The sequence below is a fragment of the Phalangium opilio genome, unplaced genomic scaffold (assembly GCF_054372755.1).
Source record: "Phalangium opilio isolate 3A_F unplaced genomic scaffold, DU_Popi_V2 ptg000089l_1, whole genome shotgun sequence".
NCBI classification, from domain to species: Eukaryota; Metazoa; Arthropoda; class Arachnida; order Opiliones; family Phalangiidae; genus Phalangium; species Phalangium opilio.
Window position 1 is genome coordinate 5591133 of NW_028324194.1, and position 25286 is coordinate 5616418.

The window sequence follows — 25286 nt, forward strand, 5'->3', positions numbered from 1 at the left end:
AATTTGTCGTTTTAATAAAAAAATTATTTATAGGGCTTCGTACTATTTCGAAGGAGGCCTTTTTGATGGCGACTTTCACCTTACCAAATTGAAAATTCCGTTTTGTATGGGAACGTTTCAAAGCGTTAAGCTGCAGGATTACCAGAATCTAACCGTGGCCAATTTATACTTTCCTTTGATTTTGTGGATGATTGGTCTGGTCCTCGCCCTCGTGGTTAGCGCCACTGAAGTATATAAATTTGTGACGAAAAAAAGGTGCAGTACTCGACGAAAAAAACTAAATTTAATGATGTTGGATTAAAGTTGAAAAAAATGGGAAAGCAAAGAAATAATGTATCTCTTATCATTTTTGGAACATAATAACAGAATTCTTGAGCTAGGATATGAGTGTCTAGGTATTAAATAATTTACGTGTAGTAACAGTGAGATATATATTTAACAAAAACGACAAATTGGTGTAGATTCAGAGAAAAAATCAGTGTAAATTCAGGGGGAAAAATCACAAATGAGTGTAAATTCAGGAGGAGAGATCACAAATGAGTGTAAATTCAGGAGGAAAGATCACAAATGAGTGTAAATTCAAGGGGAAAAATCACAAATAACTGTAAATTCAGGGAAAATAATCCCAAATGAGTGTAAATGCAGGGAAAACAAAGTCACAAATGAGTGTAAATGCAGGGAAAACAAAGTCACAAATGAGTAAATTCAGGAAAAACAAAATAACAAATGAGTAAATTCAGGAAAAACAAAATAACAAATGAGTAATCTCAGGGGAAAAACACAAATCAGTGTAAATTAAGAGAAAATAAAACAAACAAATCAATGTAAATTCAGGGAAAATAAAACGCCCAAATCAGTGTAAATTCAGGGAAAATAAAGTACACAAATCAATGTAAATTCAGGGAAAATGAATCACAAATCAGTGTAAATTCACGGAAAAACACAAACCCGTGTAAATTCTGGGATAGAACACAAACCAGTATAAATTCTGAAAAAAAAAATCAGTGTAAATTCAGGGAAAACACAAATAATTGTAAATTCAGGGAAAACACAAATAATTGTAAATTCAGGGAAAACACAAAAAATTGTAAATTCAGGGAAAAAACACAAATCAATGTAAATTAAGAAAAGAAATCAGTAAACATTGAGAAAAATATCACAAATCCCGTCCTACATCAGCAATCTCTTTTTATTATTAATTATACTAAGAAAAAGTTTCAATATTGAGTGTTATCGCGAAATCTTTAAGAAATAGTAGAAACCACAAGAAACATTGTAAATCTCTCAAAATCAGGATTTTATTTTATGAAAACATAGTAAATCGATACAATTCTTTTTAATAAGACTAACTAAACTTTGAATAGTAATGGAAAAATGGATACAAATCTTAGAAAGTCTGTATAACGAAATCGACAAATAAGTGTAAATTCAGAAATAAGTGAAAATTCCGTGTAAATTCAGCAAAAAAAAATTCACAGAAACTAAGAAATCTGTTCGATATTCATTGTAATCGCGAAATCTTTAAGACATAGTAGAAACCACATGTAATATCCATACATTCCTGGTAATATTGTAAATTTCACGAAATCAGGGCATATATTTTGAAAAACAATGGAAATTGTTTCAATGCTTTATAAAATTGCAAACTAAAGGTTAAGTATAAGTTAAATAACACATAGAAATCTGAGAAAATATATAAAAAAAATTAAGAGCCATAAATATTGAAGAAATGTTAAGAAATGGGTCCATATACTTTTCGATGCTTTAAGTTTGTCTATCTGCTTCAGAGACCTGCACGGGCCGGGCCTAGCCGGGCTTTCCATATTTGTAAATTTTACTGGGCTGGGTCAGGTCGGGCTTTTTATTTATCAAAATTCGGGCCAGCCTGACTTGGTTCTCCTTTATTTCATAATTCAAATGAAGGAAAATTTAAATATATATAAATATAAGCTTCTGAGAACAAATGTGACAGACTATTATTAATAAGAATTAATATTACTCGAGGCTAAAGCAAATATAAATCATGCAATTCGTTGATGAGGTGAAAGAGAAATATATAAAGTACCAACTGCACTACATGTAACGGGTCGGGCCTGGCCTGGTTAATTCATGCAATGGGTCGGGCCGGGCCGGGTCGGGCGCGAGCTTGATCAATGCATGTAACGGGACAGAAAACCTACTATATACTTGGACCCGGGCCGTGTTTCGGGTTTTTTTAAATGCCAACTTCAGGGTCGGGCTCGGATTGGTATTGAAAAATTGGGTCCGTGCAGGTCTCTGGCATAGGGTACCACAAGGGTGTTAATCCGGCACTGCTTCCATTTTTACGAGAGGGTTTGTGGGCCCCGGGCAAATTGAAAAAATGGCGGACCCTCCTCAAGACACCCCTACACGCGTTCCGGGCCCGGGAAAACTGACTGAATTTCCCCCTCTCCTGACGGCCCTGATCAATATATCCACTAAGGAATTCCACTACATCATCACATTCTAACCAATGAGCTATGTCTAATGGCGTTTCTCCATTTTTATCTTTTAACTGAGAATTAGCGCCGCGTTCTAGTAACAATTTCACGACATCAACGTGGCGCCCTAAAGCGGCACGGTGCATTGGCGTTTCCCCACTGTCATTCTTCAAATCGTAATAAGCGCCGCGTTCTAGTAACAATTTCACGACATCAAAGTGGCCCCCATAAGCGGCAAGGTGCATTGGCGTTTCTTCTCTGTCATTCTTCAAATCGTAATTAGCGCCGCGTTCTAGTAACAATTTTACGACATTAACGTGGCCCCTTTCAGCGGCAATGTACATTAGCCTTTCACTATGGTAACTCTTTAAATCGTAAGTGCCGCGTTCTAGGAACAATTTCACCACATCAACGTGGCCCCTTTCAGCTGCAATGTACATCAGCGTTTCACCCCTGACAGTCTCTACATCGTAATTAGCACCGCTTTCTAGTAACAATTTCACGACATCAACGTGGCCCTTATAAGTGGCAAAGTAAATTGGCGTTTCACCGCTGCCTCTCTTTAAATCGTAATTAGCGCCGCGTTGTAGTAGAATTTTCACGATATCAACGGAGCCCCCAAAAGCGGCACGGTGCATCGTTGTTTCACCATACTTATTCTTTAAATCGTGATTAGCGCCGCGTCTTAGTAACAATTTCACGACATCCACGTGACCCCCATAAGCGGCACAGTGCATTGGTGTTTCACCGCTGTCACTCTTTAAATCGTAATTAGCGCCGCGTTCTACTAACAATTCTACTACATCCGCGTGGCCTTCATAAGCGGCACGATGCATTGGCGTTTCACCCCTGCCACTCTTTAAATTGCATTTAGCGCCGCTTTCTAGTAAAAATTTCACAACATCAACGGAGCCACCATAAGCGGCATGGTGTATTGGCGTTTCACCGTTGTCACTCTTTAAATCGTAATTAGCGCCGCATTCTAGTAATAATTTCACGACATCAACGTGTCCCCTCTCAGCGGCACGGTGCATTGGTGTTTCACCGCTGTCACTCTTTAAATCGCAATTAGCGCCACGTTCCAGGAAGAATTTTAGGACATCAATGCGGCCCCATTCAGCGGCACGGTGTATTGGCGTTTCACCGTCGTCACTCTTTAAATCGTAAATAGCACCACAATCTAGTAAGAGTTTCACGATGTCAACTTTGCCCTGGTTAGAAACAACGTGTAACGGGGTCTCTTTTTCACGAGTGCTTCCACAGTTCACGTCAGCACCGGCATTAATTAAAAGTTGTACAATTTTAACGTGGTTCTTTGAAGAGGAAGGATGTTTTGGAGTCACGCCTAGTTAAAAGAAAGAGCATGTATAACTAAAGTAATCAATAATGAAGCACCGAGTATAGCCAAAGCTTTTAGTTTAAAATTTGAACTATCAAACACTTCATGGGAAAGATTAAAGCAAATAACCAACCTAAAATTATTACTGGAAAAGTGAAGTTATATATATATAAATAACTATAAATAACAGCAACCTAGTCTTTACATGGGCCTTTCCGCATGAAAATGAATCTCTCATTCTAGCTAGCTTGCCCGTATTCCCCATCCCCCTCGCTAAGCCCAAAAACCAGAGTAAAGAGAAAATATTTGAATTATAAACGCTTTCAACAAATGGGCTTCGTCAGAGCTGTCCACCATATTAAACCAAAATTTGAGGGTTGTCGCAATTGAAACGGGTGAATTCTTTGACAATGCCAATATTTTTTCCTTCCCTGTACTTCGAAGAACTTTATAAGAGGATATTTTCTTAACAAGCGCCCGACAAACTTTTCTTAAGTTCATTCGAAGCCGGAAAACTGTAGTTATCTCATACCATAGCCCTAATTTACTTCCTTTCGCAATTCTTTCACATTAAGAGCTCCAAGGTGGAAGTGAATCTTTCCTTAATCGGTTTCTATCCTTGACTTGTTTATCGTGTACCCGGGGTTAACTCACACACACACCCATACACACCCAATCCATCAGCGTAAGAACTACACTATGAAAAAATGTGGCGGAAACGCTCCGTTAAAGGTATTTTCGAACCCCACCCCAGGCGTACCATATAAGGTATGAATTCGCACCCTTCATATAGGGTATTAATGTGCACCCCTAGATAAGCTGCGTTTTATTATACCATTGGGTAATTTTTCGCGCCTTACATATTAGTAACATAGTATTTGTCTTTAAAACAAGAGAAGGGAATAAATATGTACCCTTCTTGAGTGATTGGGGTATAAATAGACTCCATATATGGTGCTTTTCCGGACAACAACAATTTGAATTAGGGGTGCGAAAAAGCGCCTTTTCTCCATTCAGGGGTGCGTTTTCAGACCATTAATGGTGTTTTCCTTAACCTCAAAAATTTTACTTTGGGGTCCGAAAAAATTATTTTTCTCCTTTTTAAGGTGCATTTTATGACAATTAGAGGGGTTAAAAAGTATGAGCAGGGAAATGTGATTATTTTCGACGAAATAATTTTATAGCCATGAGGTATCTATTGTGATAATTCTTTAAAAGAACTTCAGTGTGTAGTTAACTTTATCGGGGATAAAAAAGATTTGGACTAAAATACTTTAACACTTACTTCATTAATAAAAATTAAATTATAACTTTGTTATTAAACAAATAGCTACTTTAAAGCCTATAAATTAAATTCACATTACAATATAATTATTAGAACATTAAGCTTAAACCTGATAATCTAAATATTTAGTACTATGAAAAATTAAACACTTATCAGAAATAATTTCTTAAGAAACCAGACATAAAATTTTAATTAATTTATGCCATAATTAATCTTCTCTAGTCAAATCAAAAACAGAGATTTTTAACAATATTCTTAGAAAAAAAAAGATTTGATTAAAGAAAGTTGACTTTGTTACGTTTGTACTAAATTTTCCACCACAGAAACAGATATTATAAACCGCTTGAAAAGTTGGTCAACCTTTTTTGACTTAATAAAAATTATTCAGTTGAAGCCATCACGATTAATATAACCCTGCAATGAAAATATTATAGAACTGATTTGAAATTATCTTAAAATATCAAACCGCCGTTTTTAAACATTTTCAAACTCACATTTAAATTTAATCCTTTCCTGATACAACACTGTAGAACATTACACAACAAGAATCCATTTTAGAGGCATGGTGTTATGACAGCTATTTACTGTATCTTTTGTAAGAATTCCATGAAATTTTACATATCAGGTTCATACAAACCTGGACATGTCAGGGAAATAAATTTTTGACTAAATACTGAGGGAAATTTTCAGTAAAATCCATGCAACTTCGTGAGGCTAGGGACTTACTTTACTAAAAAAAATCCTGAAACTATTACTCAAAAAATAACTTGTGGAGTTAATAGTCGGTCTTGTGCCTTTAAATGCCAGAGAAATATATGGGGAAACCTGGATTTATCAGGGAAAACGGGACTCCAAAAGTCTTACAACTTACCTAAAACTATCATTTTTGACCAAATACCATAATTTTTTTCATTCACATCTTACTCGTAAAATACCTAAATTCATACCAACCTGGGTTTGGCTTACCTTACTTTAAAGGATGAGATCTGCTAGTCTGAACTTCAGTTTTTATGGCTCCTGATTCAAACAAGTCTGAAATATGAAACATTTTTAAAATTCACACAGTTTATATTAGTGTATTACACATAATTATTACCTTGGTTCGGACTTGTAAGTTGTTAGCGTAACTAATTTTCAAATGGACGTAGTCACTTAAATGAGAGTTGCTAAGCCTAGTTTGAAATTTTTAGGGTTAAAAAAAAATGCCACGCGACGCGCGCGTATTTATTTCACGATGGCGCGTGCGCACGTGACGTTCAAGTAAAAATTCCTTTTGAGGTATAAAACAACACCTTTAATTTCTTAAAAAACACCCTCCACAACCCAAATATTTACAAATGGTACAAAAACACACCAATAGAGAACCCGTAGGCTTGTTTTGGCACCCCAGAGGGTTAAAATAAACACCATAAGGTGTTTTTTTTTTTAAAGAAAATACCTTTAAGGGTACAAATACACCACATCAAAATCCATTTTTTTTTTACAGTGTAGTGTGTTTTTCATACTCGTTGTTCGGTTCTCTATGCCGATTAAAAATTAAGGATTCGTTTCAACTAGAGGCGTGCGGTAACCGTTTCAATAGAATAATTCCATCGAATACCGAACCGAATAATTCGATAAGCCAATTTTCACTATCGAATACCGAACTGACTATTCAGTCAAAGTTAGACTACCATGACTTTAGGTCCTATACAGAGTAGAGAGACCCACCTTATTTTAAAAAAATATCATCCCAATTATATTTATCTCGCATCAAAAACAACCTTGGAAAATTTTAAGAAATACTCGGCGACCAATGAGGAAAGGTATTTTGAAATATAGGAGCTTCTAAATGTTATTCTCCTTGCTTTGTATTAACTACTCGCGAATATTAGGGTCACTACCCGATTAATCGCAAATAGTTAATCCTATTACTCGCGAGTATTAGGGTTAACTATACGCGAATACTAGGCTTAATTATTCGCGATTAATCTGTTAGTAAAATATTTACCAAGGTCTAACTATTCGGTATTCGATTGGGTATTTGATAAGGAAAATTTTTGGTATCCGGTAACCGGTTCGATACCCAAAAACTGGTATTCGCACACCCCTATATAGTTTCAACAAATGCAGAAACAAATTAAACTTCGGAACTTACTTAAATCAGACAGGTTTGTTTCAACTTCGGCACCATTTTGTAGACTATATTTGCATGCTACATACAATGGACTCCATCTGTCACACTCTAGTGGATTGACGTCACTTCCGGCTTCTAATAGCTTTTTGACGATATCTGGATAACCAAACCGGCAAGCCAAGTACAGAGGCGAAAATATTCCAGCTGAATCATCAGAATTGCACGTTCCAATCTTTTCATATTGTCTTTCCCGATACTGAACTAAAGACTCTAACAGACTTTGGTTATCTTCGGATAAAATGTCAATTAAGTTGCTGAGTGTATCAAGTTGCCCTTCGAGGATTAGTACGTGCAGAACGGTTTCTTTCGAGGCATTGTAGCACCCTTTTTCGGGATAATTTTTGTATAAGAATTCGACGTAACATCGTAAAATCTGCTCAATTTCCTCGGAATTTTTGCCATTTCGAATGATCACATCGAGGAAGGTTCGAATAACTGCAAATTCCTCTTTTAACATAATTTCTCGAGTCAAAATTGACAACTTATTCCAGGTGCCAGAATTTCTGTTCGTATTTTTAGCTAGATCCAAAAGATAATCCACTATGAAATATTCAGCAAAGGTTCGATGCATAAACGTCAGATTTCCAATATAAACTCCCGCCTTTAAAAGAGAATCCTGAACTAGCCCTTCTTCGTCCTTGAGTTCGGGGTACTTCAATTCTTCATATACGTTTTCGGACAGTAAAAGTTGAAGAGCGTATTGTCTGTGTTTTTTAAGTATTTGTGTCTTCATACTTTTTAGCGCATTGTTCGCAGCTACGTTACCGTCCGTCGAGGAAACCTTTTCGGTATCGTAAATTTCCATTTTACCTTCAATGAAATTTTCGTATAAATCCAATAATGATACGTTGTCAATCATTGCGAATTGAGTATTTGAAATGTTACGGAGCATATATGACGCTAATAATCTGCATTGCAATGGGACTCCCATGAACTGTCTTTCGTTATCTTTTATAGAGTTGGATAAATTATCAATTGATGTTGAGACGTATTTATTCAAATCTTCAAGCGTTTCCGGGAATTTTATAGTCAGTATATTAAAATGTTTTTGCAAATATTTAACAATGAACTCTACTTGATCTTCTTTCGAAAATGGTACCATAGTATGAGCCCAAGTGCTCAAACAATTTTCCAACTGTTCCTTTGTATATGGCCTTGTTGATATTATAATTTTCTCGACACGAGTTTTCATCAGCGCTTTCAGTATTTTTATAACCTGGTAATCAAAATCCGGACTAATTTCGTCAAATCCATCGAAAAGTAACACCAATCTCCGGTAATTGGTAAACGAATTTTCGAACAACTTTTCTTCGAACGGAGTTTCTAATTTCGTGCTCTCGCTGCAAGGTAAGATATACTTCAGCATAAAATCCGATAACTCTTTCTGAGTTGCGATGGAAATTTTCCCTTTTTTTGCCGTTTCTAGAGACTTGGTGCACGCGTTTAAGTTGACTCTAATTACCCAATAGTCCGGATATAAATCTTTGATTTTTTGGCCCAATACAGAAAGCACGGTGGTTTTTCCCATCCCGGGAGTGTCGGATATTATCAATGATTTGCCAGATTTTTCTATCAATGTGTCTTCAGAATAGGAAGAGCTCTCATCTTTTACCAAGTACTTTCGTAGATAATCCAGCTCACCACGTGACTTGTACCAAATTAACTTTGAATTTGAATCATACTTTAGCCAATGAATGTTCTTCTTTGGATTTTGTTCGCATAAACGTTGAAAATCTTCATCTTTCTTTATTAGAACAGAGTTTCCTTGTTTTGCGTAAGGCTGATTGCTTAGAGCTATTAATTCGGAAGAGTCTATTTTGTTTAAACATTTTTCATCAAAAACACCTTTTAGTAGGAAGTCTCGTGGAATATAATAATCCTCGGCGTCACCAAGACTCTCGAGCTCCTTTCCGACAGTTATGACTTCATTTTTAATCAATTTAACTAGAAATTCCCCCTTCAGAACTTCCCCAAATTGATTAAAATCCTCTTCGCAAAAGAGATCGTCTAAACTAAAGTTTTCTCCTCCTTGAAATTTGATTACTTTTCTCTTCATAAGACCATCCTGAGCTTCAACGTTCAACTTGCTCCACTTGATAACGTCTTGTTTTATCACGTGCTCAATCTTTAAATATTGGTTATTTCCATCCATTATTAAAACTAATTGAATATTAGTTTTAATTGATTTAATTTCGTCTCGCAAATCTTGTAGAAATTTCCATCGTTTGGTATTCGAGCTGAGATCGCCAGCGCATTCAATTAATATTATCGTTTCTCCCAAATTTTCATGTTTTAAAAATTCCATCAAAGTGAAGAAAGTTTCCGTTGTTAGTAAACTTTGCAATTCAAAGGCCAAAATTAAATCGTTTCCTTGTGAACTTGGAATTTTCGTCAGAGCCATCGCCATAGCGATATCGGTTCCGTGCTGAGCTTGAATTTGACAAACCTTGTCTGGTTTACTTTCGAAAAACTCTTTCAAATCGCCCCAAGAAGCATTTGAATCTTTATCCATTAATTTGATTAAATCATTGATTTGTACAAGGTATTTTTCGGTCATGTCTTTGTAAATTGTTTTCCAAACTTCAAAATCGGTTAAGGCATCTTCCGCTCGCTTACTTAAAGCAGGATAAAGTCTAAGCAAGCATTTAACGTATGGCACAAGTTGACGGATATCAGAATCTGGGTCGCAGGTCACGACATCATCTTGAAGGCAAAATTGTTTCAGTTTATTCATTATCTTACTTTGATCATCTTCTGAAATTTGATTGTAGTCAAAAATTCTATTCGGAATTATTTTCAATTGCTGGAAACGCTGCAAAAACTTCAATTCTAAATCAGTGAAAACGCTGGAGTGAAATTCTTTTTTCCCAACCGGTTTCAATTGATAGCGAACTTTTATTGTTTTGTGGACTCTTGAATCAGTTCCATCGGTTATCGTTACCTCTACCACCATTTCTTCGGGATTTGGGTCGAATTTCGTTGTTTTGGCCCAATCGAAAAAACTGGAGTATTCGTTACCCAAAAGTGACTTCCGGATTTTACAAACTGTACGGAAATTCCACAAGTCTACTTCAATTTTGGGCCAATCGACCACTTCCATTATTTCAACCGATGATGAATTTTCCAATGTTTTTAAGATCCCGTCAATGCTGTGAGAACTTAACGTATAACCTAGGAGGATATAGGGGTGAAGGAGTCTTCGACTGCCCGTTATCCCATTGAAACGCGCTTACAGATTATCGTCCGTTCTGGGAGATTCTTAGCCGCGCACCTTGTTCCGCGCTCATCGTCATCGGGCGTCGTCAGTTCGTTTGTTTTAATTTTTGTTAAAGGCGCTGCATTTTTTAGTGCTTTAACGGAACATTTATCATTATTTTATTTTTAACTAGCCGTTACCCGCGGCGTCGCTCGCGTGTAATAAGAACTTCCATCTAAAATGATATAAAGAATGTGTAGATTTTACTGATGACTAATATTTTTGTGGCACCCTAGAAGCGAAGGCACTCGGCACAGTCCGTCAGCCCGTCGGGATATTTTTTATTACTTTTCAGGCGGACATTAAGGGTTTTTAAGTTTTTGGCCGCCATTTAAAAAGATGGCAACAAATCGAACCCAAAATACCATCCAGCCCGTCTATAGGTTAAAGGAAACCATTGTACTAAATATTTGTGAAATCGGTTGGAACGCGCGGACTTTATTGCATAGAGAATATTTTTTACATTTCTGGGCGCCATTTTAAAAGATGGCGAAAAATCGAACCCGAAAGACCATTCAGCCCGTCTTAAGGTTAAAGCAAACCAGTGTACTAAATATTTGTGAAATCGGTTGAAACGCGCGTACTTAATTGCATAGAGAAGATTTTTTACATTTCTGGGCGCCATTTTTTAAGATGGCGGCGGATTGGAAAAATCTTTCTTAGTACGCGCCTACTACTTATGAGTAACGTTCCTGCAAATTTTCAGCCTTCTAGGGCAAGCGGTTTGGGCTGGGCGTTGATTATCTGTCAGTCTGTCAGTCAGTCAGTCAGTCAGTCAGTCAGTCAGGACTTTGATTTATATAGATATAGATTAATAGTAAATTATGGTTCTTAGATAAAACTGAAGTAACGGTAACGGTTTTTTACTCTTTCCCAACGCCAAAAACTCTACTAGATAAGTGTTTAAGGTGGATTAAAGCCTGTGGGAGGGTCGAATTAACGCCCGATAAAATAAAAAAATATCTCTACATGTGCAGTGAACACGTAAAGTGACGTAATATATGCGGCGTTGCTTCAAAGGCCTAAGCTAGCATGAAAAACCCACTACTTTTTGAATTGGATTTGCGTGGTCACGTGATGCGCGTAACCACGAATCTCCCATCGGAGGGGCCGAAACCTGAGCTCTAAGAACGGGCAGTCGAAGACTCCTTCACCCCTATATCCTCCTAGGTATAACTTATATAATTCTCGCATTTAATTTCTGGAAAAATTCGGTACAATTTTCCAACGTGCAAATTGCAACAGTTGACGAAATTCGGTGACGAGAGATAGGTCGTAATGTCAAGGTGATCTACGTGGACTATTTTCCCATCGTATCGCACGTCAAAATCACTGGCCATTTGAAACAACATATCGCTGCAGCCTGGGCTATCAAAAACTTCAGTGTGAGCGTGGCAACCTTTGTATATCGCTCCTGCATCTTCTTGATTTCGAATTTGGCTAAAAATTCTTCTTTGATGCTTGAAGTACTCTATGAGGAAATATGTCGATTCTTGAACCACCATCAAGTACTTGAGTGAAAATGTCGTTATTTGGGCTAACCAACCACCCAAGGAGTGTCCCGTGAAATATATTTCGAATTTGACGTTGTAGTCTTTCTCGACTAAACAAACGGCTTGGTAAACTTTGTGCGTAAATGTGCAAGCGGCGTTCATCTGCTTAACATATTGATTCCTAACGATTCCATTTAAATCGGCTCTTAGCGCGTCAAAGTTTAAGATATTGGTTCCTCTGTGTGCTATGACAATTTTACGTCGCGCTGGATGCCAAAATGCGGCACCAAAGTATCCCCAGATTGCACCCTTGAGCGCCTTACTTCTAGCTGTTGTAAGAAGTCTCCAATCTTCAGGTATGTCATTTACAGCTTCATTCTTTTCCATGTCTTCGTAGGCCTTTGCAGCGAATAGCGCGAGCGTTTTACGATCCAAGAAATCGGTGACGTTGTCCAGCTGTTCTTCTTTGGAGTTTGTCTCTTCTGTCGTTCCAGCTTTGAGGTCGTTAAGAAAATTGTCGTTGCTTAATTTTAAGTCTTCGATAAAAATTAATTTGTCGCAGTAGATTGGTAAGGGATGTCCCGCTTTTAAATCTAACGCTGTTAAAAAATCCCGATTCAATATATTTAATGTAATACCATGGTCCTCTAAGCTAGACGGCCATAGAAAGGACAATCCAAAGATATAAATGAGAGTAAGAATTTTCTTCACTTTAAAAAAAGCTTTCGTTTTTCGAAAAGTCAATACAACAGATTTTTAATTATATTTCTAATTTAAATACTTACAAGACTCTCTGCTTAAAATTTAAGTGGATAGACCTTCCTACCTTCACCATTATGAACAACAGTTTTCGCACGAGAACCATCTAGCTTAAAGGATTATGAAACTACATTCGGAGCATATTATAACATATCCTACCTGTCCCTGCCATTGCAGAATTACTACTTAGTTTTACTTAGAAACTCGAAAATCAACCAGAGCGAGATTATGTAATAAATTTACACTACAAAAATATATGTAATTTTCATTGAAAACTAAACTTTGAATAAAATCAAAAGTTGAAAGAATTTCGTAGTATACTACACAGAAAAAAATGTATTAGGAAATTGAACGCAATCTCTGAACACCCTCATGCAACACTCTCCTATACATGTTCAAAAATGAGAACATATTCAAATAGAAATATGTTCTTTTTTGTAATGTATTCAAGCCATTTTATGTTCCGGTTTTGAACGTGTTTTTAGTTAAGTGTTCAGCCTCTGAACGTGTTTTTAGTTAAGTGTTCAGCCTCTGAACGAGTTTTTAGTTAAGTGTTCAGCCTCTGAACGTGTTTCTAGTTAAGTGTTCAGCCTCTGAACATGTCAATTACACAGAAAATGTCTTCGGAAGCTGAACACACCCTTTAATTTATGACATGCTTATCAGAAACACCCTGTATATTATTTATAAATATGCTTACCAGGTGTTTAGTCGAATTGATACATTCATATTCATTGTATAAGCGCCGCCAGGGTTTGAAACTTGGGAGGGGGGGATCTGTACAAATTTTTTATATATTGCTATAGGGTCTACGAGCAATTTTTGGTAGGGTTTACTGATTATTCTGAGCGGTCTAAGTTTGAAATTGGGGGCGGGGGGGGGCTATTATCTGTTCCTAAATTTTGAACGCGTTCATTGTGAAAGTATTAAGATTTTGTGTTCAACTGTTACAATTTTTCCAAATAGAAACATATATTAGAAGTTGAACACCAAAATTATTTGAAGTGTTCAATAAATTACACCTTTTCCTCACTTAAACATATCAAGAAACCAAAATTTGAGTTTTGAACACTAAAATGTGTTCAATAAATTACACCTTTTCCTCACTTAAACATATCAAGAAACCAAAATTTGAGTTTTGAACACTAAAATGTGTTCAAATCTTTAACACATTTTTTCTATGTAAGAACTTTTGGTAAAGAAAAGTAATCGCTCACGTGACGTGGCACTTTCAATCCAAATTCTTCAACCACAATTTATGTAGTAAATTTCTATTAATTGAGAACGAGGTATCAACATGACGTCACTAATTATACATAACGTTAAGGAAAAACTTCAGGTAACATAACATTATACCATAAAAGAATTAACGGCCTTTTTCAAAATATAAAAGCAAAAACAAATTATCTCTTATTACAAATTAGCATTTAATTAGTCTTAAAAACGAGGACTATTGCGCCGCCATTGCTTTAGTGCCGTCTGCTAACCAGAGCCTCTTAGCCTCACCTCTCTCAACCTGTGAGAATTCAACCAGTCTCGTAAGGGCGAGAGGTTCTGTTTAGCAGACGCCACTAAAGCGTAGTCTCGTTTTTAAGACAAATTAAATGCGAATTATTTTGTTTCCTTTCATATTTAGAAAAAGACCTTTTCTTTAAGGTATAGGGCCTAATGTTATGTGAACTTTTGTTTTAAAAACATTGAAACTTTTGAAAGTAAAACTTACTTTTCCTGAAAATCCTGCTAATCCATTTCACGAAATATCTCCAGAATGTTGAACGGTAGACATTCTGATAAGCGAAAGAGACACGCTTAAAGCAGAATAATTTTCAACTACCGTATAACGGTTCTTACTAAACAATATACGGCTAACATGATCTTCAATCTATTTCAACTAATTTTAGCCAACTAAAATTTAACGTGAAACAAAGACTACCGATAAGCAACCAGATGAACAATCTTAACAAGACTAAACTCCGAAAAGCTCTAAGACGATTGTAAAATTACCTTGAACCATTAAAACTACATCGCCTGAGCTTATCATCGTGGGATATAATCCACTTGAAACAATATCTATTAACAGATGGGGTTTATAAAAGAAGGATGACACTCTGCATCCTCTTAATAATTTGTATAACCAGAAGGTTAATCTTAACAGGACTGAACTCCGAAAAGGTCTACTCTGACTGTAAAATTTCCTTGAACCCTTTAAACCACAACACCTGAGTCATACTTTTTCAAATCACCTCGACGCGTAAGACAATAATTATATTTCGTTCTAGTAACAAATTTATAAGAACTTCCTTGTTGACACTCCTTTCTGTTGGATTATACTGTTGTTATCTCACTATGATAAAAGCAAACCCAGAGTGTTGTAGTTTTATCTTACTTTAACATTTTTAGGTAGATATCACGGCGTTACTAACCTCTGCTCAGGGATAATAGATGTTTTAAGAGGGAATGGGAACACGAGTTGCAAGAAAAAGAGTCAAAATAACTGTCAGAAACTTTTCGAATTGAAATAAATTTATTATTGAAACATTTTGCATAATTATTTTCGTTTGTTAACATTGATTTCAAGAAAAAAAAGTAAACATGAACTAGATATAGACGCGTACTGTACAGTTTCGATTTTGTATTGTTTGTTTAAATAAAACCCTAAAAGAAAATTTTCACACAACAGTTTCACGTAAACCGTATTTGAAAACAAGAACTTAATCAAAGTAGAATTTCATTTTAATAAACATCGACTAATTTTTCTATACTAAAATTAATATCAAGTCACTTAAATGTATATTTGTGATTGTACCATTAGTTAACAAGTTTAATTTAAAGGACAGTGTAGCATTATGGAGAAATCATTCAATTTTGTATAGAAATATTTATAGAACCAAAAACGGATTTATGGTAGGAAGAACGTCGGATCATAGCTTTAGCCTCTCTAGTACCATCCTCGCATACTTTATTGAGAAACTTCGTCTGCTTATATTTTGACTCCACCCACAAATTCGATCTCTAGAAGTAGCTATATACAGAATTTGTGGGTGGAGTCAAAATATAAGCAGACGAAGTTTCTCAATAAAGTATGCGAGGATGGGGAGTGAATTCGCTAACTCCGACGTTCTTATCCCATAAATCCGTTTTTGATAGAACATATAATAAAAAAGCATTGTATATAATAAAAAAAATAGTACCAACTAAATAACAAAAGTAAAATTTTTGTATTAGATTTTTTAGAGTATAATATCAAAAAGGACAGTACATAAATCAATATTCGTATTCTGCACCCTCAACATATCAATAAACAATTGAAAACTTTTGTCGGAAAATTTGTTTAAAAACAAAATAAAAAAATATTTCTTTAAAGTGAAATATTTTTTTAAAAAAGTACGATCTTAACTTAACCTAACCCAAGACTCACGCGCTTTCATTCTTTAATTATTAATGAAGACGTAGGATTTCTAAACGCCTTAGTTCAAAAGGTTTAGATAATTTCTTTTTACTAACCAAAACTTTCTCCCTCAAACAAATTGTATGGCTTCCGACTAATTTGATTGTGCTGAATACGAATATCGACTTAGTTTTTAATTCAAACAGAAGTCCATTAAATTCGCCAAGGAAGTAAACAATTACAATAGCTGGTATAGCGTACGTCTCTGCTGGGGTAAGAACTCCTTCTAACTCCATGGATAGGGGGGTTGAATTTTTCCCCCTTTCCTAACACTGTTAGAAATCTCGAGCTCCTCTCTAGGAAGTCTTCTTTGACGTGAGCGGGGCGTGACTTCTTCAGCCCATGAACGCTGGATCTTTAAAGAGTAGATTGTTTGCTTTATAAAAAATAAAAAAGGAACGGCCACGGTCGTTAAATAGTTTTCTCTTTTCAATAGGTTTATGAAGAGTCATAAAAAACTGAATGACCTTGACTATTCCAAAATTCACGCCCCCCCATCACTTCTCCTGATTCTATGCTAAAGAGGGTTCGGTTTTACAGTGGAAGGGGGCGTTTTCCGGCCCCTTTAGAGATACAGTGTTCATTTTCAGCCAATAGTTTTTCCTCTCTCGATAGGGCAAATTTTGGCGTACGAGTCGCACTTAAACCGGAGATCTGAGAAAATTTACCGCGAGGTGGCCAATGTGTCGCCCTTCTTCAGTATTGCTACACAAGAGAGGGGAGTACCAAACCCCGCTTTTGGTTACTTCCTAGGCTAATTTAATGGACTTCTGATTCAAATAAGTGCCCGGTAAACTGCACTTATACTCTATCGCATAACGCTGAACCGCCATTTTAACTATGCATTATTATTCTAAAATCTAATTATTATAAAGAAATCGTTTTCATGAAAATTAAAAATACACCAGTGGCTAAAAGTGCGCGGAGAAGCTCTAATTTCGACATGTCTGTCTGTGTGTACGTCCGTCTGTCAGTTGTTACACCCCAGGGAGCCGCCTTCGCAGTTTGCAAATCAGAGCAAACATGTTCTCAATTTCCGGAACGCATTCGCAGTTCCCAAAATCTGGAAAATTGTATTCCACTTACTCTGGCCGTTACTCCACAGTCTGTCTAACAGCACATCTTATGCGATTGCCGATTTGAGTAGTATATAAATAAGAGTTCTGGATAAGGGAAAATGGGGATTGTTTTTAAATTTTGCCGCCTCATAGTACGGTAGAGGCCGCCAAAGGTAGTACGGAGGGTCCGTACACAATTAGACGAGGGGATTGGATTCTTACACCGTTTACAAGTACGGGGAAGACCGATTAGTTCTGGATAAGGGAAAATGGGGATTGTTTTTTAAATTTTTCCACCTCATAGTACGGTAGAGCCCGTCAAAGGTAGTACGTAGGGTCCGTACACAATTCGACGAGGGGATTGGATTCTTACGCCGTTTCAGAGTACGTTGGGGGGGGGGGGTGGGAGACCGAAACAATTGTATGAAAATTATTTGCCTAATCATCGGTGCTTTCCCTGGTATATTACGGGAGTCTGGTGTCGAGACAGAACGAAGAGTTCTCAAATTTCTCTTCCGAGAGAGAGAGACGACCATCCGAGAGAGAGAGAGAGAGAGGAAAACGTTTTCAATGTGTATGAAAGAGCGTGAATTATAAATTCTTCATAGGGATTATACGTACAACATTGACTATAGGGTATATAATTTTTCCGAACAATGGAAAATGAGGATTGTTTTTAATTTCACCGATCCAAGGGTACGGGAGAGGCCGACTAAATATTACGGTTAGTGCATACCTAGGAATCGATGGGGGATTCAAATATGGATGTATTTTTACCGGTTTAATAGAAAATCCAGGTATAATTATAAATTATCCATACCAGTTGTACAGTCTACATATATATACGATTCAGAAAATAAAGTACCAAGAATTCAAATTTATAATTGAGAAATAACCATAGCTTCTTTCGAAGAGAAAGGTTCAAAGTTCAACCAAATTTACTATATAAAGCCGATTCTCAACCGAATCTCTTAATCCTCGTCATTCGAATACAATCTGGATGATGTATGGTAGTCTATGTTTTATACATTTCGAAAGGACTTTAGGGAGTATAGATCAAGAATTCAAGTAAGATGTAAGAGGACTTTATCTGCAAAGACTAAAAATAATATATAAACTAGAGCGTTAAATATTAAAATTAATTTCTCCGATCCTTAGGTATAAGAAGTCTGTAGTGCTTGATTTTGACTTTGTTCAAGGTAGGGAGTCTCGCGTAGCGAAAGAATTTGCAGCCATTACAGTAGAAAATCCACCTAAAATCGCCTCGTGGACGTTTACTCCTCCGTACCCTGAAAGTGAATTATCCGAAAGCGCCAAACGACAAAACAATTGGCTTATTCACAACCTACATGGACTACCTTGGGACTATGGATTCACTCCCTACAATAAACTCAACGAGTGTGTGTCAATGGCCGTTCGAGGGTGTGAACGGGTGTTTTGCAAGGGTGAAGAAAAGTGTTATTTTTTATCCAACATAATTCACCGTGAAGTAACTGATTTGAACGGAGTGGGATGTCCCAAACCTAAGGACATTGATTTGGACGGACCGTTAATTTCTTGTTTAGCCGAACATAGAAACAGTTTAAAAACTAAGAAATATTTTTGCGCTCTTCAAAAATGTATCCTATTCTCCACGTGGATTTATAAACATCAAGATTATGTAAATTCTTTATTGGTAAATGAATAAAAATCAAAAATCTCATCTGGTTTCACTATTATTTCGACTCCAATTTAAAAAACATTCCCCCCCCCCCGGGTTAGGAAATATGACTTCACGGTTTCAAGGTTTATTTGCACCTTCTGAAAAAAAAAATCCTCTCACAATAGGGTGAAACTCTTTGCAGTTTTCCAGTACATATTAACCCTTATACCTTTCCCAGGAGCTCTAATAACATTATTGTTTTTCACACCGAAGATAATGGGTGGAATTCAATATCGAATTTTGTACCTTAGTATTTTCGTGGGAATTGATGAAAATTGGAATCTATTTATGAACTTTGTGTTTTCGAATAAGCAGTCAATAGTCTAGGAATTGCGACCCCCACCCTTATTTGAGATAGTATATATACCGACCTTACGGTATCTAAAACTATATTCATCAATCTTCATTGTGAATAATGTCCACCACAGGCAGCTCTAGCTCTCAGTTAAATAAAAATGTTACTGTTGCCGTAATTCGGTACACGGCGACTTTAGGCCCCATTCCCGGGCGTCCGGATTTGCCTGAATTCGACTTTCGGCTTTTTGAGGTGACGGTTCGCAAAACCCATAATGGGTTTTGGGTGGATTTCCGCCCAAACCCATTAAACAACACGATTGATGTGCACCTTTGCTATCATCCAAACATCGCAAACATTCAACGAAAGCTTGGTGGAATGAACCAACTGATACGGGTACTTTTCTAGGCCTTTAATTTTAGGTTTCAAAATTGAATTATCAATTTTTATTAATTTTCAAGGTTGAGAAAGTGGACCGAAGTATCACCGATGAAGAAGACTCGTGGGTTAACTTGATACACTCTGCCCTTAACACCCCACAGTCGTCAACTCCCCAGCTCCCGTCTACTATCCCAATTGCAGCGTCAGCCCCAGTTCCATCCACATCATCATCTACCACTGCACTATCTATCACGACACCTTCATCATCTGCCACTGCACTATCTATCACGACACCATCATCACCCCAACTTGCGGAGAAGCGGAAGAAGAGAAGCACCACCACGGAAAAAACAAATAAGAAGAGACCGAAGAGAGTGGAATTCTCTGATGAACTTGAGAATCTTATCGCTTTGCAAAATATAGTAGACGAAGCGTTATTAAATTAAATGATAAATAAAGGCATTTTTGAAGCCTGAAATAATAATAATAATTAAAAATAATAATAATAATAAAAAATAATAATATTAATATTTCAATATGTATTTGTTAATCTCTTTACACTAATAAATAATTACATACTTTTAATATCCGTCTCATATTACTCAGACCGGGAGAGGGGGGGGGGTAGAACTACGAAAAATTATCCCCTCAATGCATATATAAGCTGATTCAGACCGTTCATATTGTTAGTCGCAAATAAAGATCAGGCTATTAAAATGTACTCGTGTACTTTCTGTGGAAGAAATTTTAGTTTCAAGCACAATTTAAACAGACATATTCGCGAAGTACACGGTAACGAAGAATTTGTCTGCCAAGTTTGCGGCAACGGTTTTAAGCGAAAATTAGGATTGCAACGACATTCGCGTATTCACGCGACTACTTTAGTGGAATCCACCACTCCTCAAACGAATAATGATCCTTTACCTTCAACTAGTTTCTCAGAACCTAGAGAAGAGGATTCACCCCCATTGCTGGTTAATGTGGAGGAACTTTCCGTTCTCGATGATGCAATTTTAAGCTCACGCTATACTCCTAAAACTGCGCAATCGGACAGTGAAGTTTTACTAGCCAATATTAAACCTGCCTTAACTAAATACTTAGAAAACCGTTTAATTAAGAAACGTGGTATAAAATGGAATGTCTTTATACAAACGAGATATACGCGTGAACTCAACGACGGTGAGGAAGTTGAAGCGCTACCCTTTTTCCGCAGCAAGAACCAAACTACTCTACAGCCTGATATTATCCCTTCCCAAATTGACACCTGTGGCAAGCAGATTGCGAAGGCAATGGAGGAATTTCAAGATATGGGTAGTGGCTGGACCATCGACCGTATCTTGTTTTTCCAAGTCGATATAATAACCTACATGCCACTGGTTGGTGGTGCGCGTGTAAGACTCCCATCCCAATTGAGTAATGGGAAAGGGGTTTTGAATATAAAATCGAAAGACCAAAAGTGTTTTTTATGGTGCGTGCTAGCGAAGTTACATCCTCAGCCTGTTAATTCAAACAGAAGCGAAAGTTCAAAATACAGTATTTTTGAAAATGAGTTGGACTGCAGTGACATATCTTTCCCCTTTGAATTAAATACTTTTAAACTTAAAAAATTTGAAATCAAAAATCATCTATCTATTAATATCTTTGGATATGAAAAAGAGGTTTTCCCTTTACACGTCAGTGACAACAAAGTTCCGGAAAATCGTCAAATAGACCTTCTCTATCTTCTGTCTGGAGAAACCAGACATTTTTGCCTCATAACAAATCTTAGCCGTTTATTAAGTCACTTCACTAATTACAATGGAAAAGTTCACGTATGTCGATATTGTCTACACCGCTTTGCTGGAAAAAACTCCGAACAAAGATATAACGAACACCTTAGAAACTGTAACGTTCACGACCCGCAAGTTGTTAAAATGCCCTACAAAGAACCCATTTTGGAGTTTAAAAAAATCGACTGGTTACAAAAGGTAAGGAAACTACAACAATTTACATAGGGTAGAATTAAATTCTCTTTTCATTTTAGGTTCCATATGTTATATACGCGGACTTTGAGTCCATTATTGACAAAATGCAAATATGCCTTCCGGATTCTTCCCTTTCCTCAACAACTAAGCTATCTGAACACGTAGCTTGTGGTTTTAGTTACGTTGTAATCGGACCCGACGGTATTAAATATTTGTATTAAATATTTTCAGCTACTAATATTATTTTTATAGGAAAACCAAACGCTCCCGTAACCTATCGGGGGACTGATGCTATCGACGTTTTTCTTGAAAATTTGTTGATGGAACGGGAGAACATCACTCATTTATTGAATGAGAATATCCCCATGAACCTTACACCGAAGGAAGAAGAAATGTTTCGAAACGCGACTCATTGTTACGTCTGCGAAGGGGTTCTTACGCTAGACGATCCTGGAGTGAGAGATCACTGTCATTATTCTGGTACGAATTTCACGATACTTATTTTGACGATAAATATAAATACTCTACTTTTCAATGTTAGGTCGTTTTCGGGGAGTTGCGCATAACTCATGCAATTTAAAGCTACGTGTAGGAAAATTCACCCCCGTCATAATGCATAACTTATCGCGGTATGTGAAATATCTTTTTCCGCGTAACTTACGTACATAAACAGTTATTGTATGTTTTAGCTACGATGCTCATCTTATTATGCAGAGAATTGGATTGATTAAAGAAGAGAACATTTCCTGTATTCCGGCAAACACTGAAACATATATTAGTTTCACTTTAGGCCGCCTTCGTTTTATTGATTCTTTTCGCTTTATGCCAGCCAGTCTCGAAACCCTAATCACTAATTTGGCCATGGGTGGACCTGATAAATTCCCCATACTGAGCGCATTTTATCCTGCTCATCAAGTTCCTTACCTGTTAAAAAAACTAAACTATCCATACGACTATATGAGTTGCGTAGAGAAATTTGAAGAAACCATACTACCCCCAAAAGAGGCATTTTTTAACACCCTGACAGATGAGCATCTATCAGATGAGAGTTACGAATCTGTCCGTCAAGTGTGGGATAATTTTAACATCAAGAACCTAGGTATTACGATGGTATCTTATGAAATTTACTTTTGTCTCTAATGTCATTTGCTCAATAGGGGAACTCCACGATTTGTACGTTCAAGCAGATACATTACAGCTCGCTGATGTATTTGAAAGTTTCCGCTCCATGTGTGTGGAATACTACGGCCTGGATTGTGCTCACGCATATACTGGGCCCGGTTTCGCCTGGGAATCGGCACTGCGCATGACCAAAGTCAAGCTTGATCTTCTTCTCGACATAGACATGCATCTTTTTATTGAGCGTGGAATAAGAGGGGGTGTGTCTATGATTAGTCATCGCTTTGCCAAAGCTAACAACCCATATATCCCCGAAACCTATGACTCTTCGAAACCTTCCAACTACATCATGTATCTTGATATGAACAATCTGTATGGGTATGCTATGGTGGATTCTCTCCCGACGAGTAACTTCGCTTGGGTACCAGTTGAAGACCTTTTAGACTACGCCAATAAAATCGTTCTACCTTTATCCGACGACTCAACCTATGGCTTTATATTAGAAGTGGATTTAGAATACCCCGAAGAGCTACATATCGACCATAATTGTTATCCCCTAGCGCCTGAATCTCGACCTATAACTACAGACTTATTCTCATCTTATTATAACTTCATGCTTAAACAATTAAACCTTTCCGTGAAAGACACCCTGCCAAAGCTTGTGCCTTCTCTTTTCAACAAGGAACGATATGTAGTACACTATCGCAATCTGAAATACTACGTTTCAAAAGGTCTTAAATTAACCAAAGTTCATAAGATCCTATCCTTCACCCAAAGCCCATGGCTTCGCCCGTTCGTAGAGTTCAATACGGAAAAAAGAAAGCATGCCAAAAACAATTTTGAAAAAGAATTTTTCAAACTTTTAAATAACAGCACTTTTGGTCAGTTAAAGTACTGAATTTCAATTTTAATAAGTTCTAACATAATGATTTTTCGATCACAGGCAAGACTATGGAAAATCTCCGTAATCGTATCGATTTCCACCTCGTACAAACACCTGAGCGGGCTATCAAAAAAGCGTCATCTCCTTCATTTAAGCAATACACGATTTTCCACAATGAGCTTGTCGGTATTGAAATGAAGAAGAAGTCGCTAACCTTAAATAGACCCATCTACACAGGCTTCACCATTTTAGACCTTTCCAAACTAGCAATGTACGAGTTTCATTACGAGTACATACGCAAAACGTATGAAAACGAAGCCCGACTTCTTTTCACGGACACTGATAGCCTGACATACGATATCCAGACTAAGGATGTCTACAAAGACTTTCAAAACTCTTCCCACCTCTTCGATTTCTCGGGATATCCCGAGAATCACCCTCTTTTCAATAACACGAACAAAAAAGTCATTGGAAAAATGAAAGACGAGATGGATGGAATTCCTATACGAGAGTTCGTTGGTCTCCGTCCCAAAATGTACTCTATCCTTTCCGAGAAGGGGGAGAAAAAAACAGCCAAGGGCGTTTGTAGGAGGGTGGTGAAGAAAAATATTCGACACTCTAGTTACCGCGAGTGTCTTTTTCAAAATCGTATTACTACAAACTCAATGAAGAGAATCCTGACTCAGAGGCATCAACTGTTTACTGTCTCCCAAAACAAAATGTCTCTCAATCCTTGTGATAATAAAAGGTATATTTTGGGGGACGGTGTTAGAACGCTTTCCTACGGTCATAAATGGATCAACATTTTAAAAGGGAAATAAAACTTTCAATCACACTGTTGTAAATTCATAAATTAATATTATTAAATCGAACTTAACTTTGTTCGATGTAATTGCATCTAATTAGTTATAAATATCTTATTTAGAATGTATTTTTCTGTAAATAAACTTTGAAAACAATATCATTTATTGAAAATTTATTGAATATCTTGAATACATAAATTCTTTGATCATCTCATCATTAAGATTTTTATTTTTAGAAAATCTAGACACGATATTAAACATTTTAACACCCCTACATCTATTAAGAGCGAAATACACACAAAATCCTCCACACGTTCTACTAAGATTTCCTTGTAATTGTAACGAGTTAAAAGTCACAGTTTTACTATTTCTTTCGACAAAGTCATTAAAACGAAACATATCAGGTGGACTTCCGTACGAGTCGAACATTTCGGTATTGGCATTTCTGGAGAAATACAAGGCTACCCAGTGCTGACCAGCACCGTTTGACGTATCGGTGTTCACGATATAAAGAGACGGAAAAGTCGTCACAAATTTTGGTAGTTGGTCAGCGGCAAACACACCCCGAAATAAATTTCTGGTGAACTTATCTTTCCCCAAAATTTTCGTTAGTTGTATGGTATCCATTCTAGTCGAAGATTACGGTTCGGTTCTTATCAATTTCAATCAAACTCTGGAATTCGGCGTATACAATAACGGCGATGGTTTCTTTTAACGCGGAAGCGAATTTCATTTCTAGTCTCAAATTTCCATTTTTAACGAGATGAAAATGGGAGGCATTGTTCATTAAATCGGCCGTCAAATCAAAGACAAAAAGACAGTTTCCCCCAGGGTAATCGTCGCGGCTTATTTGATTTCCTTCG

At 36.8% G+C, this 25286-nt stretch overlaps 3 protein-coding genes and 1 long non-coding RNA gene across 6 annotated transcripts in view; 2 read left to right on the forward strand and 2 right to left on the reverse strand.

Moving 5' to 3' along the window:
• Positions 1 to 25286, reverse strand: part of LOC149647162 (uncharacterized) — a 319264-nt gene that overhangs the window by 111364 nt on the left and 182614 nt on the right. The gene's annotated exons all lie outside the window — the stretch shown is intronic.
• Positions 1287 to 6588, reverse strand: LOC149647174 (uncharacterized). Of its 3 annotated transcripts, XM_089850042.1 has the most exons (6): positions 6183 to 6588; positions 5958 to 6118; positions 5813 to 5880; positions 5581 to 5723; positions 5385 to 5500; positions 1287 to 3807 (listed from the first exon to the last, which is right to left on the reverse strand). In XM_089850042.1, exon 6 carries the CDS (start codon positions 3494 to 3496, stop codon positions 2216 to 2218), a length of 1281 nt encoding a protein of 426 aa, XP_089706168.1. In that variant the 5' UTR covers positions 3497 to 3807; positions 5385 to 5500; positions 5581 to 5723; positions 5813 to 5880; positions 5958 to 6118; positions 6183 to 6588; the 3' UTR covers positions 1287 to 2215. The 3 variants fall into 3 exon arrangements, with proteins under 3 accessions (XP_089706168.1, XP_089706167.1, XP_089706169.1); XM_089850041.1 differs by having other exon boundaries at positions 5813 to 6118; XM_089850043.1 differs by lacking the exons at positions 5813 to 5880; positions 5958 to 6118; positions 6183 to 6588 and having other exon boundaries at positions 5581 to 5789.
• Positions 17368 to 18978, forward strand: LOC149647175 (uncharacterized). Its single transcript, XM_089850028.1, has 2 exons — positions 17368 to 18351; positions 18435 to 18978. Coding segments are annotated over exons 1-2 (531 nt in total). The 5' UTR covers positions 17368 to 18349; the 3' UTR covers positions 18964 to 18978.
• Positions 19111 to 24567, forward strand: LOC149647176 (uncharacterized). The gene is made up of 7 exons (XM_089850029.1): positions 19111 to 21621; positions 21678 to 21819; positions 21871 to 22098; positions 22160 to 22247; positions 22308 to 22717; positions 22776 to 23618; positions 23681 to 24567. The coding sequence occupies exons 1-7, from the start codon at positions 20371 to 20373 to the stop codon at positions 24439 to 24441; spliced, it is 3723 nt and encodes a 1240-aa protein (XP_089706155.1). The 5' UTR covers positions 19111 to 20370; the 3' UTR covers positions 24442 to 24567.